This window comes from Lates calcarifer, linkage group LG13 (genome assembly GCF_001640805.2).
Source record: "Lates calcarifer isolate ASB-BC8 linkage group LG13, TLL_Latcal_v3, whole genome shotgun sequence".
In the NCBI taxonomy this organism is placed as follows: Eukaryota; Metazoa; Chordata; class Actinopteri; family Centropomidae; genus Lates; species Lates calcarifer.
In genome coordinates this window covers 22,699,391-22,716,615 of record NC_066845.1, presented here as the reverse complement: position 1 = coordinate 22,716,615, position 17,225 = coordinate 22,699,391, and the positions used below count along the sequence as shown (strand labels likewise).

Sequence of the window (17,225 nt, the reverse complement as noted above, 5' to 3'; positions counted from 1 at the left end):
ACGTCACTTTTGTAAGGGGAGTTACCATGTTAAATAGGTGTCAGATATTGAAGAAATTTAACAAACTGCCTGATCCAGGGATTGAATAATGGGCAGGATGTCCTCAAGCCAACATGCCAAAACTTAAGCCAGTATTGTATATCATAAGATATAGAGATATTGGTCTGTATGATCAGCATTTTAAAGGGTCCTTATCTCTGTTTAGCCAGCAACATTATACAGGTCTGACTTAGAAACAGTGGAAATGCTACCAGTGACTCAGAATACATCATTGCAAGGATGGAAAAAAGTGGAGTAAAAGAATTCCTATACAATTGACATGGCAGCCCAGCATGGCTGATTACCTGGACTGAAATGAAGGAGTGGCTTCTGTTATCTTCTGTCGTGAGATACATTTATCTAATTTGGCCACTTGAGATGGAAACATAGAAGGAATGTAAAGGTCACTAAATAAGACTTAATGTATTCTAAAGAATTTGATCACCTTTCAGTTGGCTGGCCATAACATACTCCACTTTGCTCATAAAAAGTAGGCTATTTCTGTTTCGAAGCAACAATTTTTCTACATTTCTACATTGTATTCCAGGTCTGCAGTTTTTAAACAGTTTTTAAAATGTTAGCACTAAGTTTCATTTTATTTTTTCTGGACAAATTTTAGTTATTGCTTTCCATTTTAAGCTTTTATTTGATTATTTCTGATGATGCTCTTCCATACTACATTTTTAATTCTCACTTTAAAATTATTAATTAATATTTCAATGTAATTTGTCATTTTTATGTAAAATATTTTTAGATAAGTTTCAGTCTTATCACTTTTTTTCTCCTAACATTTATAAATAGTCCTTTGTAGTCGGGTAAGGTAATATTTTACCTTCCATTTTCTGAATTAATTTCCTATTTCTTTTTCTATGTGTAAAATCATCCTACATGTATTGGTGTGTCATCGCCCTTTAAATCTACAGCGTAAGGAAGACGGAAGCATGATGACGTACAGGAAAGGGGTCCAATAGGGTGTGGAGCGTCCTGCAGATCTCCTAACATCGGTAGGATACATTGTGATTTAAGACCATCCGTCATTTTACCATCAGTTCTACAGCGCACGTTTTTGTGCGCAGTCTCCTGTACTCTTTGTGTGCTGAATCTCGGTGTTTTCTCGCAGCTGTGTGCCTGTAGCTTCTGTAGGCGTATCATGCTAAGGGACTGTAACTTAGCTAGCCCCAGGTAAGATGAAGAAGCGGCTTTCTGCTTGTCGGGAAAACTATTTTCAAACAAATCCAGCCAGGAATGACAGACATTTTATACTGTTAGCTGCATGCATCACAGTGTATTGATAATGTTTCAGCCGTGGGAAGACTGCTTTGAAAACTACGGAAGAAATCGTGAGCACGCTCTGTGTCCGTATAGAAGTGTCTCAGCCTATGGTCACAGCACATTTACATGTTTGGGAAAGCTAAATACAAACCAACGCGAAACTGGGGAGTTGAGGAGTGTGGATTGCAGCTGTGCGCCCGCTGCCTAACCCACTGACACTATTTCTGTAAGAAGAGGCAACTCCCAGCTAACAATATCCGGCCGGATGCTGATTTCTGTTTGGCCTGCCGTACTGTTCTTCGCACAAATGGAGGCTGTCCACAGACAAAAAAAGAGTTCAGAATAAAAAACACTAAATGAGCGGTCTAATTAAAACAGGGATGATCACAGATCATCAGCAAACATTTTAGTGGTCTAAGTGTAAAATATGGGTGTTTGGTGTCTTAGTCTTCATAACTTTTTAGCAGGGATGTTTTTCTCTGAACTGTTCATATCTCAGGAGCAGACTACTGCTTGATGTGTTAGTTACGGAAGCCCGTTTCTGCCAGGAAAAGAAAAACAAACACGAAAATACGTCAAAAATGTGAGATATACTGAACCACATTTTGACCTACTCAGTCAAAATTATGAGATGGTAAACCATTTAACATTTGCCATTTACCTTTTTTTTAAACCATCATTTGGACTTAGTCTAATCATTTTGATTTAATACATCAAAATTTTGACGTAGCAAAAGATTTCAGCTTATCATATCATTTTTAATTGTAAGTCAAAGTCACTACATCACTAGGTGGAGCTTCTCAGTTGTATTCCAGGGTGCTGTTATGATAGGTAATAACATCAACAAATTTGATTTGGATTTGTTGGGTCTCTCTATGTAAATACCTATTTCAAAGAGTATGGTCTAGACCTGCTCTATATGAAAAGTGCCTTGAGATGACTGTTGTTGTGATATGGCGCTATATAAATAAAATTGAATTGAATTGAACAAATAAGTGCATTTACAAAATGTTGAACCTTTCCTTAAAATCTGGTTTTACATGAGTCTAAAAGCCACAAACTTGATTTTCAGTCATGAGGTGATCAGAGAATCAGTAAGCAAGATTACCTAACAACTGTACCAGCTGCACCAAACAATGATACAAGGTCAATACCAGCCTTTGGTATTCCAGGTCAGGTTACGTTAAAGGATAGGTATGATTACAGTGGTGGAAAAAAGTTTTCGGACACCCTTAAAATTTTACACAATCTCAAATATTATCATGAAATATTTGGGGAAACATCTTTTTTGTGTTTCAAAAGGTGTGACTGCATTAGACAGACACAAAATAATACAAATTATATATTTTTTGTTTGTTTTCAAGAAAATCTACCAAAACTAAATTCAGACAGTTTGAATATGTCAGTTCTCAACATTGTCGGTGTCAAAGTCAACAAATAACAGAGAATGTGTTCAAAACTGAACAAAAAATAAATAAACCATCACATCATCAAATGAATATGTAGTAGTCCTGCCATTAGCACGCAGTAGAGCTCTAATCCTGGCTGGCATGTTCCCCACGAGCCTTTCACACTGTTGAGGGGTAATCTTGTCCCATTCTTCTTGAATTACTGCTTTTAATTCTTCTACATTCTTTGTTTTACACTTTGAAACAGACCTTTTGATAATCCACCACAGATTTTCAATGAGGCTCATGTCCAGGGATTGAGCTGGTCACTCTAAGACCTGGATACAGTGCTCCTGAAGCCAAGTTCTCCTGGCCCTGGATGTGTGGTGAGGGGCATTATCTTGTTGAAACATCCAGTTTTGACCTTGATGGAACAGTGCACGTACAGAAGGGAGCATGTGGGTTTCGAGAATGGTGCAATACTTGGCAGAGTCCAATGTGCCATCACAGACAGTGAGATGACCAACACCAGCAGCACTCATGCATCCCCAAACCATGGTACTGTCTCCACCATGCTTAACAGTAGGTACTGTACATGCTGGAGGTAATGCTTCGCCTGGCCTTCTGTGTACCCTCACATTATCAGGAGGAGGATAAAGCTGGACTCATCTGACCACAGAATCTTCTTCCAGTTCCTGGCTGTCCAGTTCTTGTGTGCTTGGGCCCAATGACGCCGGGTAACCTCTGTCTCTCATTGATCAGGGGCTTCTTGACAGCCTTGTAGGACCTTAAGCCATGATCTAAAAGTGGGCCACATACAGTGCAGGTGGAACACTGGACACCAGTTTGGTTTGACCACTGCTGCTGAAGCTCCTGTGATGTCATTTGGTGGTTTTCCCTGCACATGTGGATCAGAATGTGGTCATTTCTTGCTGAAGAAACCCTTGGACGCCCAGATCTTGGTTTGTCTTCCAAGCTGTTGGTTCGTCTGTATTTCTGCAGAGTGTATCCAACTGCTGAAGGACTGCATCTGCTCTTCCTGGCTATCTGGCAGCAGCTGTACCCTTCCTGGCTGAGAATCTGTATCTTCAGGCATGTTTCCTGCGTTAGGTTCCTCGTTTTAGCCATTTTTGTCTCTGAAGAACTTTCAAATTTATATAGACACGAAGCATGGCAACAAAAATTGTCTTTTAATAAAAAGCGAGACCTTCATTCGTGGATCACTGGTACCAAAATGACCCAATACTCAAAATATCTTATCTATTTTTATAGAGCCAATCAATTTTAAGTTTTTAATGGCTTTTTTAGGATTTGTTTTGGCTGTGACTGTACTAAAAGAAATTGCACTAAGAGTGATTCTTAACGCAATATTTCACAAATGCATGGTGTGTCGAAAAACTTTTTTCCACGACTGTATAATACAATGATTTTCATTGATTTGAATAGATCTCATAAAGATGATAGCAGCTGGGAATTCAAAGCTCCATCTGTGAATAGTATACTGCATTCATTCTCCATCACACAGTGTCTAAAGCCTACTTTCTCTACCCATCAAGACTCCACTTGTGACCTTTGAGCCCTGGTCCCCAGTTCACTTGAGAGCTTACTGCAGCCAGAGCCAGTGGGATGGAGGAGGAGGCCAGATGCTTCTTGGGGAGGTTTGTAGACGAGTTCCCAGCTGCTCTGGAGGAAGGCAGTCCATTGCCTGTCAGCCCTCTGAGCTGCAAAGTCTCCCTGGAGGAGCTGTATGGAGAGAGCCTGGAGCTGGGCCTGAGGCTGCTGGCTTTAAGGTATGACCTGGAGGGAGAAGTACATCAGAGTTTATGTAACATATTTAGTGGGCCTGCAGCTACACAACACCACAAGATTAAATACACACACATTGGGACTGAATGATTAAGAATACTAATAAATAAGTAAGAATTTCTGATTTCTCTGGCAAAAGCTTGTAGAGAGGGATTCAACACCTGAGTGATAGATGAAAGGAGAGGCGATTACATCGAGTAATACATTCTGGTATTTAAAATATACCTATCCAAAGTCTGACCAAAACTGAAATTAACAAAAGCTAGACTGATACCTGCTGCACCTATATGCACATTTACAATAGCCAGGTTACTAAGCGTGTTTCTGATTATCTGCATATCCTGGTTTCTCTGTGTTACCTGGTTACTTAAGTGCATGTACACACACTGACTGTGAATGAGCTGATTACATTGTTAGGGAGATAAGCCTATAAAAATGAAGAGGTAAAAAAAAAGTACTGTTATTTCACAGAGCTGTAGCATCTGTGTAGTTAGAGCAGGAGTACTTGTTGCTATTTGTGTGTGTGTGTCTGCATTCCTCACATTCCTGACAGCTCTCTTCTTGCCCTGCTCATGCAGTATGCATGGTTGGCAGGGTGGATAGAGTAATAGTTGCTGACATTGTATAGAAGTGAAACCAGACAGCACCAGAGAAGAGAGCTATAGGAGACTGGAGCCATACGAACAGCAAGCACTCCTCTCTCATATGTCCCAATAATGTTTCAAATCTGTGATCATTTCAGTTACACTTCCAGACTTGCCGTGTTTCACTTTAAGACAGTGATAAGGGATAATCAGATTATACTTGTGTAAAAATGGTACAAACCTAGAATACCATACAGTAATGTGTATTTCAGGCAGCCAGCTCACGTGAATGTAGAATATGCAGTGTTGCTGTCTAGCTCATGACTTTGTCACTCTCTGCAGGAGTGCACCAAGCCCAGCACAGCAGGGAGTGATAATACTAATTTTACCCCAGAGGAAGGTGTTTTAGAATGGGCAGGTGGATGCTTGGGTGGAGGTTGGGTTTTTGAAATGCTACATGAATAACAGCAGCCGCGATCAAAAGAATGCGTACTGCGTAGCTACGTACTCCACAGTGTAGCCTGACCTCCCTAGAAATGTAATTGGTCATTGGTGTGATTGGTGGCCTCATACATGTTTCTTAGTGGCCGTACAAATACAGAAGACTCACCCTCCCTCTGCGTCAGTCATTTCAGCAGTCATACACACCGTCTCCATCTTCTCTCTTTTCAGTAACTGTTGTTCAATATTTGTGAACTCAAACTTGAAGTACATAAAGAAACTCAACATAGTGGCGCAGAATCTCCACCGCCCGCTGGTTTTACTGGTGTAACTGCAAAGCAACACCAGCGCACAAGTGTAAATGCACACAACTGTGCAGGCTACTTGCGTAGACTACAACACAGGCTCCACATCAATCCTACACAGAAGTATAAACCAAGCTTTAGAAGAGTATATCATGTGAATCTAGTAGTCGACTCAAGTTGCCTGCCCCAACTGCCCCAAAAGCTTTTCCTGATTAGTTGCTGATTAGTGATGAAGCAATTAGTCATCAATCCACCGCTGGACTGAAAATAATCATCTATACTGATAATTCATTTTAGTTACATTTTTAATCAACAAACAAACATTTGTTGGTCATTGTCACTGTTTTCTATAATTCTAAATGTAATACATTCTGGGTTAATCAGATAAAATAAGAAACTTTAGACTCTTGTGATATGCCTGTCACCATTCTGGAACGATTAATTGAAAAAAAAATTATAATCAAATCAGGGATATTTGATTGTGCAACTGATAGTTAGTTGTAGCCCAGTTCAGACAAGGTGAAGTTCAGTCAGTTCTCTCAGTGCGTCAGGCAACTAGAGAGATGGAATTGTGTGCTGGGAGTGATAAGTTGGAAAATAAGGAAAGAGGACAAGTACTTTGTTATCTTAATCACTGCATCAGTGACTGACTTTAAAGCCTTAATTTATGACCATTATGAATGGATGGGATGTTTGCCTTGGTCCTGTTTTCATAGAGAAATCCCCTTTTCTCACCAGTTTGATCATTTATTCTACTTCCTGTTTATGATGCAGACAATGCACAAGAAAAGTGTTAAGTTGGAACTCTCATTGATTCCAGGTTGTTCACATGATGTACATGAAGAGTGCTGTTTCATTCCTACAGTTTGCAGAGATGAAACAAAGCAGCTTTTATAAAAGTGAACATTTATTTACTCTGTACTGTTGCAACCTTCACATTAATCCGGCAGCATTCAGTCCAAATCTGTGCTGTATTTAAAGTGTTACAGAAATGTTACTTGACTGTGCAGGTTGTCTGAGGTCTTTAGTCTCCCTTCTTAGTGGCTTCTCTGAACAAGCCATGAGGCTCAGCTAGACAGGGCTCAACAGTCAGGAAGACTTCATACCCCCTCTGTAGAAACACCATTGTTCTCCCCACTTCCTTTTTCTGTTAGCCTAGTCTTCTCTGCAACAGAAATGTAAGCCTGTAAAGAAAATGACACACTTAGATGTGCAGTTACCAGTTTCACTCTGTAAATGAGCAGCTGCTTGGACCAGTCATAATTAACCCATTTGTGTTTGCTAGTATTCACTTGTTTGTTAACATAACATAACATAATTTTTGTTTGTTGGTTCAGGGGTGCTCCTCCAGTCCTCAGTGCCCTCCTGTGCCAGGCAGCCTTGTCCCAGCTGCTGCAGAGTGACCTTTCACCTTTCCACTGCCCACAGGAAGCTGAGGCTAACCAAGAGGAACAGATAGTAGTGTGTATGTGTTTTCACTTTATGCTTATTTTGTAGGCTGTAGTTTATGGTGCTGTTAAATTGTATGTTGTGTTATACTGAAGGGGTGTCTCTAGTCTATCCTCAGCCATCTTTGTGTTTGCCTGATGAATGGAAGTGTAGCATTAACTTTCCTCTTAACTCTCTTTTGGTCTCCATTAGCTGAGAATGTCTAGCTCTTTAGCTACCCTGCCCTGTACCATCCTCTTCAGCTAGTCTCCAGCTTCGTCTGTTTGCTGTTGGATCTAAAACTATGAAAAGTCTGTCATGAATGGTTGATCTCCATCATTTTCGTTCTCTATCTTCTGTCATGTAATATACTGTATATACCAATAGCAAACAGTAGTAAGAATCAAAAGACTGTGATTTATTGATATTATATTTCTTTAGTTCTGTTTTATCTTATCCTCAGTACTTCACTCAGAGGCAGTTCAACGTCACTTCCTCAATAAGCTGATAGATGAAGCACTGGCATGGCAACAGAACTTCATCAAGCTTCCCTCCTCACCTTCCCGGTTCCTCCAAAGTTCTGTTCATGCCATCAAGAACACGAGAAGGAAGATGGAGGACAAACATTTGGCCCTAGCTGAATTTAACCAGCTCTTTGGAATCCAGGTACAAGACTTTACTGCAGCACCACATGTTGCTTGATTCTGGTTTTCTTGTCTTGTTATTTATTGATTCCAAAAAGTTAAAAAAAAAAAAAAAAAAAAAAAAAACAGGAATCAAATCCCCTGTGTAAAAAAATATTTATTAAACATATATTTCAGTCTTTGTTTCTCTCTCTCTGCTGTGGCCCAGGATGGAGTAGAGCGTGCATACTACGCTGTTTTTGACGGACACGGAGGGGTGGATGCTGCCACCTACGCTGCCACTCACCTCCATGTTGTTCTGAGTAAACAGGAAACACTGCAGGGTGACACAGCCACAGCCTTTAAAACTGCCTTCAAACACACAGATGACATGTTCAGAGGCAAAGCCAAGAGAGAGGTACTGAAGCAGCCCCAGCATCCTGAATACACTGGCCTCAGTCGACACACACTTAAATCACTTTACACCCCGGTGTGACTGGTCTACTGGAATCATAAACAGTTACAATTAAGAAATAGACAAATCTTAAAAAGCTACAATGAATCAACTAAGTAAATGTACAATGTACTACACATTATAGCTCTCAATATATAAGAGATCATTGAATTTACAAGTTAATAATTCTACTTCTTATTTTGTCTTTAAATGATGAGATCATTATCATCATCATTTAAAAACTGCTTTTTGACATTACTCAGGTTATCTTTGTCTGATATTAAAATTTGTTTGATGATCTGAAACATTTAAGTGTGACAAATGTGCAAAAAAATAAGTATCTGTTAAGGGGGCAAATACTTTTTCACTGCAGTGTGAATAATGTGTGTGTTGTCAGCGTCTGCGAAGCGGCACCACAGGCGTGGCAGCACTGATCCAGGGTCAGGAGCTGACTGTGGCCTGGCTGGGGGATTCTCAAGCAATGCTGGTCAGAGAGGGACAAGCTGTAACACTCATGGAGCCCCATAAGCCAGAGAGAGAGGTGAGAATCTCATAGTCACACAGCTCTCTGCTGCCTGGAATTTCAGGGTGTTTTCCAAACAGGAAGGTCTCTGAATATACACCAGGTCACTTCACAGGAGAAAAAAAGTGTACTGAGTGTACTTTAAAACATTTTTAACACATTTATCACATCACATGGGTTCAGCACATCAACAGCTGAAAGGATGTAGCCATAATAAATTTGTCCCAAATTGATTTTGGAGAAGGAAAATGAAAATTTTCTTTCGAGGCTATCTCTACTTGTATACATGCTGAAATCTGGCATCAGTCACCCAACACTGATCTAAGTTACAATAAATGACTGCACATCTTCAGATAAAGTGAATAGGGGGAAGGTGATCAGGTTGTAAAGTCTGTCTCTTTTGTCCTCCACTGTCCAGGATGAGAAACAAAGAATTGAGGATCTTGGAGGCTGTATCACCTTCATGGGTTGCTGGCGTGTTAATGGCACCTATGCTGTTTCCAGAGCTATAGGTAAGTCAGTCACAACCAACATGATCTGAGAGTGTTGATACAAACAGGGTCTCTGTCCTGATTCTTACTGCTACATTTGATACATTAGACTACAGTCCAGACTCTAAGTGTTTAGACAGTTACACATTTTTTTCTCACCACCCCTTTACCCCTTTGCCCTTAAAACAGCACCAGTTCAACACACAGCTTTTCAAGTTACTTGACAGATTGTTCCAGGCATCCTGGAGAAGCTGCTCTAGTTCTGTGGATTTAGGCTCAGTGGGCTCTCGGTCAAGGATAGACTCAAAATCAGGGCTTTATGGGGTCCATATCACTTGTTGCATGCAATTTTCCAAAACCCAATACTGACAATACAAACAATTACCAAATGTAATCCAGAATAATAATTTCCTTTCCCTTCGTATCACTTCAGCTCAGAGAGCCAGATAATTCCTCTTGAATCTAGGCCTGTATGTTTACATGGTCATTAGTACCATAAGTACCATGTTCAACAATTCACCTCTTGATTTAGTTAAGAGACCCTGAGGCCTGGACTTAGTCAGTCTGATGAGGTCCTGCTGTATCTACACCTGTCCTCCAGGTGACTTTGACCAGAAGCCCTATGTGTCTGGAGATGCCGACTGCTCAACAACCCAGCTGTTTGGAGACGAGGACTACTTGTTACTGGCGTGTGACGGCTTCTTTGATGCAGTCAAACCTTCAGCAGTCCCAGATCTGGTCTTGGATGCACTCCAGCAGCCTGGTAACTCTGAAGAGGGAGGAGAAACTCAGCTGAAACAGTCTAAGGAGATTATTGGACGGAGAGTCGCTCAACACTTGGTAAGTCATGCTAAGGAAGCTGGTTCTAGTGATAATATAACCGTGATGGTGGTGTTCCTGCGTCCACCAGAGCAGCTGCTGTCTCAAGACTCCACTACAGGAACTGCACAAGCTACTCAGGACTCCACTTCCCAAAATACACCACAGCAGTGAAGGAGGAAGAGACCACTTTGCCAAGCTATTGCCTGTCTCTGTATATCTCAGCCTTTTTTTCCCAGGTGCTGGCACACATCCTACAGACTGACCAGGTTCATTTGATACTAACACATGAACACAGCAGAATGTAGTCATACTGTTCACTGTTTTGGAGTAAAAGAGCAGATTCAAGTGTACTGGGACCACATCCCTTCAAAAGGTCTGATGGATGATGCAGGGCCACATTAACCACAATGAGTATGAGCTCACTGTAACGGGGAAGCTCCTACTCAGCCAGCCAGCATTCCTACAGCACTGCAAGTGTAGGAATACCAGCTTCCCCATGTTTGCTCCAACATCTTTAAGGACATGGTGTGAACATCACATCAATTGTATGTGTGTTAAGATAGACTTCCCTGGTTTAAACCTCAGTATTGATTGTTTTGTGTGGTATTGACTGTAAAAAGGACTTTGTGTTTTAGTGGGAGGTAAGCTCTCTGTGCAAACATTTTCTATTCATATCTGTTTGTTAAAAGGAATATAACTTACACAAGCTCTGCAAACATTTAATCTTTCCTTCTAAAAAATCCCATTTGACTGATGGAAATGTTTTTCTTTTCACTGAGACACGAGTGTGATTATGACATGAAAGTCTTGGGTATTGATTCTTTTGGTGAAGCAAAGAAAGCCAGAGGGATTTGTATTTTATAAACAACTACTCATTGAATTGTAAGATTTAATTACCACTGAATACTGAATATTTTACTTAGAAAACCATCTCTTTGAATGTGAGTGATTTGCTCTTTGAAATTTGAAGTCGCAGCATTTCAAAACCTAGATTTTTTTTCCAGCTTCACAAGTTCAGGTAGAAAGTTCAAGTGTCCAGTTTTCAGTCACTGAGTGGAACATTGTTTTCTTGAGTCATGTGAATGACACAACTCAACTTGATAGGACAGAAAGCTCCACTGATTCTATTCAGGTTTGATTGCAGTTTCTTGGGAGCTCTAATTTTCATCTCAAATTTTGGTGTCTGAACCCAATTTGAGCAACTTGAACTCAGAATCAGGTTTTAAACAATAACTGTGACTATGTTACACCGCTTGTGTTTGAAGAGAAAAGGGTTTGAAGATGAGGACTAACTGATGTCTAAAACAAACATGCTGACTCTTGTCTTGTGGGTCAGGGTCCGATGTTCTCCAGTTCAGTATGCAGTTAATACACATCAAAGCTCTTACTGTGTTTGGGTCAAGTTTGACCTGTTTGTGTTAAAATATCATCCAGTTTTTTTATTATTATTATTTCTTTATTTGAACAATAAGCCTAACCCTAATCTTAATCAGCTGATGTTACATTTCTTACATTTTGCTCTAGAAAGGCTAAAAAAAATACCATCCTTCAAATATGCTGCTTCAACATATGGAGTAATCCAAAGCTCGACATGCCTGGATATGTCAAGTCAAGTCAGTTTTATTTATACAGCACCAAATCTAATACAAACAGGCAGGTAGAGGTGGAGTGGAAGGCAACAGAACAACAGGTGGTACATAGAGTGGATGGTGGTTGAAAATGGGAGTCCATGGTTGCTGAGTTTGGGCAATATCTGTTTGTGAGAGGGGTTCACTGAAAGTTCAATTTAAATGTCATTAATGCAGATGGCTTTAACAGATCTAACAACTCAGTGGTATTTTCATTTCAACATCAAGTATTCAGTAGTGATTTCATGAATTGGTTCAATTGCTTGTAAGAGTAAAATCATTCCAGCTTTTCTTTGCTTCCATGTTCTCTGTGCCAGAAAGAAAATATTGCCTCCTCTTGAAGTCTATACTGTTATGACAAGTCTGTTACCTTTTTTAAACTCTGTATCTGTATCTCACCCACAACATCTCAACCATATGTTCTCTTAGCATCATCAGTATTAAATGCAGTGTTTGGACTGTTCTCTGTGTCTGCAAAAAAAATGCAAAAACTCACTTTGAAAGACTCAGTGAAATGCCTCGAGAGTCTCTTATTCAGTGCTGTGCTCCAGGGGATAGTTTCAGTGTTCTATGAAGGAAGTTGAAACTTTCTAAAAAGCTATTGTCAACTTCAATCCAAAAAATGCCTCTCTGCCTTCAAGTTGTTCTCTAATGCCAAGCAGTATAACTATTAAAAGCATTTTACACTGTGCACAGTAGAGGAAATGACTCAGATTAAATCTGAAAATCTTGCCACCAGCCCTGAGGTGTAATGTTGACATACTGTAATGAAAAGTGTAAATGAGATGTTTTGAGTCCCTGAAATACAGTACCTGCTAGTTATGAGCTTCATAAAGGAAAAACAAAATGACACGGGGATCACAAGTATTTCTGTTGTGGAGGAGCATCCCTGTGTCTAAACTAACTACATGAGCCTGGCAGGTTGAGTTAAGGGAAGTGATGTGGACAGTGTTGCTTGATTTACTGGATCACAAACTGACAGTATTTCTGACTCCTGTGTTTGTTTTCAAACATTTTTAATTAACAGTTTTTAATCATGTCTTACTGCAAACATAAAGAATTCTAATATCAGCTAAATGATTTTGGGATGTATTAATACAGACTCTGTTTTGCTGACAAGATGGTTTGCTGTTTTATATCATGTTTATTAGAAATGACTGAATAAAAAGCTATGTGAATAGAAAATGCTGAGGTTGTGTTGGCTAATAATTCAAAACAAAGTGGATAGATCTAAATCCACTATAAAGAGTAAACTTAAGTTTTGCATCAATTATATCAAGCTAAAAGATAAAACTAATTTACACTGTAAGAATGTGTTATGACAGAAAAGACAAGATTAAATTTTTGCTAAATTTGTTGTGATAGAAAACTGCACAGAGCCTTGCCCTCAACGTCCAACCTCTTTGGGATGAAGTGAAATGCTGAATGAGAGCCTGAACTTCTCACTGAACATCAGTGTTGGACCTCACTAATTCTCTTGTGGCTGAATTGGAGCAAATCTCTGCAGCCAGGTCCCTGGTTGTTTGCTTGTCCACATACTTTTGGCCACAAACAGTGTAAAACGTACAGACTGCAGATGTGATTCCACCACACTCAGCTGCTCTGATGTAACATGATAACTGACTTGTATGTACTGACTGGTGAAGAAAAGCACAGGTTCAGTCTGTTTTATGTTAACATGCAGGAATGGAAACAAAACACAGAGAACTCAAAGTCTCAGTTTTATTTTGCATATTTTAAAAAAACACATGTACAGGTTATTTACTTCAAATAAATACATGTAAAAACAACTTCAGTAAAGAGAACAGAAACACAACACTGGCCATTGAGAACATAGTTAAACCCACTTGTTGTATTAACATAACAAAGACAATGATGATGCTTCCCTTCCACTACATCATCTTCAGTGTGGAGTCCTACAGCTTGGCTGTGCTGTGGAGTCTTGGTGAACTCCAAGTATTGGTCTGACTTGAAGTCGTGGTCATGCTCGCAGCTCCTTTCTTCTCATGCCTGAGTCAACAAAGGCCACTATTAGTAAAGAGTCATGGCAATGTGAAACTTTGACAGTGGTATTTCATATCAGAGATCGTCAACATCAACACTGTGTTGTCTGAAGTTAGTGCAGTCAAGCTGATCTTACTTGTTACTGTTTTTCAGGATGAGTTTTCCGAGTGGTGACTGTGGATTCACGCATTTTTCCTTATTCCCTGTTATTGTAATACTGGGAGAGAAGAGAGAGTGGTGTTAGAGAGAGAAGCTGAAGAATGACGTGTCAGGTATTGTGCCTTATTTCAGCTCATTTGCTCACATAATCTCAGTACGAGGACAGAAGATACTTGGCTGGTGTATGACTGGCTCTCCCTTGACGAGCTGTCGGCTGATCCTGCCGACGTAACTGTTTAAACACTTGCATGTATTAGATCTGTTGGCTGGTTGGCCTGTGGGAAGAAAAGACACAATCTCATTAACTGCTGATCGTTTTCAAGTCAGTCAGCAGGCGTCAGAATGAACACGTATCAGTGTTTTGTCAGAGGCAGGGCTCTTCTGGAGGCAGAAATATTTTCACTGGTTGAATTCAACTTGAGTGCACGGAGGTAAAAGTCAGCTTTAATTTGTTCACCTCAACAGTGACCATACAAAAGTTGTCTGTTCTTTCTGTCCACATTACTCTTTAAATGATTGTCGTGGATTACTGTAAGTTAACTTTTTTCTGAAATATTTACCTTTTTTTCTGTTTAATCTAAACATTGTTGTATTCATTGACACTTTTCCTTTCTGACAAAAATATTGATTAGTGTAGCTTTAAAGTTCTAGTCCAAGGAAACTGTAATGTCACTGCATGGATTTACTACTAGCTGCAGACATTTTCCACTGAAACACATTGTTAAGTGGAAACAAAAATGTCGCTTGTTTTTGATTTTCATTGACATTTTTGGAATGACACACATTCTGTCAGTATATTTGTGTTGCAACAAGTAACTCTCAAACAAAACGGACCACGATCATGAATGAATCACAGAAGCCCAAACTTGTCACAGTACCTTGTGCACAGAGGACCAGCAGGCAGGCAAGAAAGACGATGGCTGATTTCATAGTTGTGTGTGTAGATAGGTTCTGGCTCACACTGCAGTCTTTAGTCTGAACTCCTGATGGTACACAGCACACAGGATTTCTCTCTTTTATACACTGGACAACACCCAGGCAGGGAAGTTTCACTTTCCAATATCCCTTTCACTTTCTCCGTCCCTTCCTTTTTCCCCCTAACAAGTCAGTTTCCCAGAATCAGAGGCACTTCTTATCCACACAGTTTGGCTCAGAGATATGCAGTGGGATATGCAGTGGGATTTATACTATATGCTTAAAATGAGTAAGATATTCAAAATGAATGTGCCATGATTTAATACATCCACCATTCCATCAAGTAAAACATTCAAGGTGTCTTGTGCATTATTTGTTTTATACATTAAGCTTGGCACGTTTGGTTCTCTTTGGAAACTTTAGGAGTTTGACAGTGAAGCTTTAAACAGAGCTTGGCTACACACCATGTGTTTGAAGTGATGGACTTACAGTTTGGCAGAATAGGTGAGCACTGAACCAGAGGTTCCCTTTGATTCACAGTAAATCAATGTATTGCAGACTCGCAACTATTGGTACCACAGGTAATATAAAGTGGGTCTGCTGGTTGTGATGTGTTTAACCAAAGACTGATGTTTTGTCATTGTTTAACCACTGGGAAATGACATTACGTGGTCTGTAATAGACGCAGACATTGAGCAGGTCAAAGCCAACATGACCAAACATGTCTTAAAAGAGAACAGCAGTAGTTGACATTAGAGCAGCCAGTGTGACGAGCTCTCCTGATAGATAGATAGATAGATAGATAGATAGATAGATAGATAGATAGATAGATAGATAGCAGCTTAAATGAATGACATTGCTTCAGTTTCACATTTGGAATTGCTGCCTGGCTCCTTCCTCTTCTCTGTGGTTTAAGTCCCCAAATAACGCATGACTTGCCCAATAGAATATGATAAATACAGACACATGCCTGGACTAAATGTGTGGCTCCCACTGGTGACTCTCTGACTTATGCAAGATTATTTCCTTTCAAAGCAAACACTGGTCTTTTCCAGGAAATGTGCATCTGATTGACCTACTGAATCCAAACATTCTGACAGATCTTCATTCTGACAGACATCTTCATGATGAAGTAGCTCATAAGTAAAGACCTCTTTAGTAAACTGCAGCATGTCATTAGTATAATGTTGTCCTCACGGGTCTGTATCGTCTCACAACTGAAGACGCAAAGATTTTATGGACTTCAATCTTAAAAATCGAATTCAAGACCTTTTGAGACTTGTGAAGGATTTATGGATACTTAGTCTGTTGCTCTTTTTGATGACTCAAATTTGCAGACAGCTGAACACAAAACATTGCTGAGACTAAAGAATAAAATGCAAGACAACATTTTCTGCTGCTGTTAGCAGCTTTAGAATGGCAACCTAAGGATAGTTGAGAAATATGTCAAGAAATCTCACAGCTGATTGTGTAGCTTTTTGTCATTACAAATGGCTAGTTAAACAAACTAGTAATATTTCAATAGATACTGTCCTTCAGGTATCCAGGTCAACAATAGATCATGCAGTTTTCCAAAACCCAATACTGACAATACAAACAATTACCAAATGTAATCCAGAATAATAATTTCCTTTTCCTTTGTATCACTTCAGTGCAGAGATATAGTCACTATAGTGTAGGCCTGTTATATTGAGAATACAGCAGTGCTGGGGAACAGAAACCCCCTTTGACAAGTTCCCACAATAGACCATGTCATAATAAGTGAATACAGGATGGAGGGCATCTTTTTCAGGTTCCTGTTATTTGTTATATAGGGCTGGGGAACAGTGGACCCTGGAAACATAGGAATGACTCCCTGCTACTGCTAGGTAGCAGCACCAAATCTAATACAAACAGGCAGGTAGAGGTGGAGTGGAGGGCAACAGAACAACAGGTGGTACATAGAGTGGATGGTGGTTGAAAATGGGAGTCCATGGTTGCTGAGTTTGGGCAATATCTGTTTGTGAGAGGGGTTCACTGAAAGTTCAATTTAAATGTCATTAATGCAGATGGCTTTAACAGATCTAACAACTCAGTGGTATTTTCATTTCAACATCAAGTATTCAGTAGTGATTTCATGAATTGGTTCAATTGCTTGTAAGACACTAATTCTCTTGTGGCTGAATTGGAGCAAATCTCTGCAGCCAGGTCCCTGGTTGTTTGCTTGTCCACATACTTTTGGCCACAAACAGTGTAAAACGTACAGACTGCAGATGTGATTCCACCACACTCAGCTGCTCTGATGTAACATGATAACTGACTTGTATGTACTGACTGGTGAAGAAAAGCACAGGTTCAGTCTGT

General features: G+C 39.9%; 2 protein-coding genes across 4 annotated transcripts; one reads left to right on the top strand and one right to left on the bottom strand.

Annotated features, from left to right (window-relative positions):
• The first annotated feature begins 962 nt into the window (after window positions 1–962).
• Window positions 963–17,165, top strand: ppm1f (protein phosphatase, Mg2+/Mn2+ dependent, 1F). 3 transcript variants are annotated; one of them, XR_007814445.1, is made up of 9 exons: window positions 1,050–1,221; window positions 4,256–4,489; window positions 7,173–7,300; window positions 7,727–7,929; window positions 8,116–8,304; window positions 8,738–8,881; window positions 9,282–9,375; window positions 9,956–11,839; window positions 16,789–17,165. XR_007814445.1 is itself a non-coding variant. In XM_018669262.2 (8 exons), the coding sequence occupies exons 2-8, from the start codon at window positions 4,326–4,328 to the stop codon at window positions 10,345–10,347; spliced, it is 1,314 nt and encodes a 437-aa protein (XP_018524778.1). In that variant the 5' UTR covers window positions 963–1,043; window positions 4,256–4,325; the 3' UTR covers window positions 10,348–12,989. The 3 variants fall into 3 exon arrangements, 2 of the variants coding, with proteins under 2 accessions (XP_018524778.1, XP_018524777.1); XM_018669262.2 differs by lacking the exons at window positions 1,050–1,221; window positions 16,789–17,165 and adding an exon at window positions 963–1,043 and having other exon boundaries at window positions 9,956–12,989; XM_018669261.1 differs by lacking the exon at window positions 16,789–17,165 and having other exon boundaries at window positions 9,956–12,989.
• LOC108878496 (C-X-C motif chemokine 9) lies at window positions 13,513–15,004 on the bottom strand. The gene is made up of 4 exons (XM_018669264.2): window positions 14,846–15,004; window positions 14,113–14,242; window positions 13,945–14,025; window positions 13,513–13,814 (listed from the first exon to the last, which is right to left on the bottom strand). Exons 1-4 carry the CDS (start codon window positions 14,895–14,897, stop codon window positions 13,721–13,723), a joined length of 357 nt encoding a protein of 118 aa, XP_018524780.1. The 5' UTR covers window positions 14,898–15,004; the 3' UTR covers window positions 13,513–13,720.
• Window positions 17,166–17,225: the final 60 nt, after the last annotated feature.

Bases quoted from the DNA above. Each gene is read 5' to 3' on its own strand.
- ppm1f (XM_018669262.2), top strand. From the start codon at position 4,326: ATGGAGGAGGAGGCCAGATGCTTCTTGGGGAGGTTTGTAGACGAGTTC. The intron at 7,930-8,115 runs GTACAAGACTTT...GCTGTGGCCCAG, and splicing joins ACCAGCTCTTTGGAATCCAG to GATGGAGTAGAGCGTGCATA. The intron at 8,305-8,737 runs GTACTGAAGCAG...GTGTGTTGTCAG, and splicing joins GAGGCAAAGCCAAGAGAGAG to CGTCTGCGAAGCGGCACCAC.
- LOC108878496 (XM_018669264.2), bottom strand. From the start codon at position 14,897: ATGAAATCAGCCATCGTCTTTCTTGCCTGCCTGCTGGTCCTCTGTGCA. The intron at 14,026-14,112 runs GTGAGCAAATGA...CTTCTCTCCCAG, and splicing joins TGTCCTCGTACTGAGATTAT to TATTACAATAACAGGGAATA. The intron at 13,815-13,944 runs GTAAGATCAGCT...TTGTTGACTCAG, and splicing joins ATCCTGAAAAACAGTAACAA to GCATGAGAAGAAAGGAGCTG.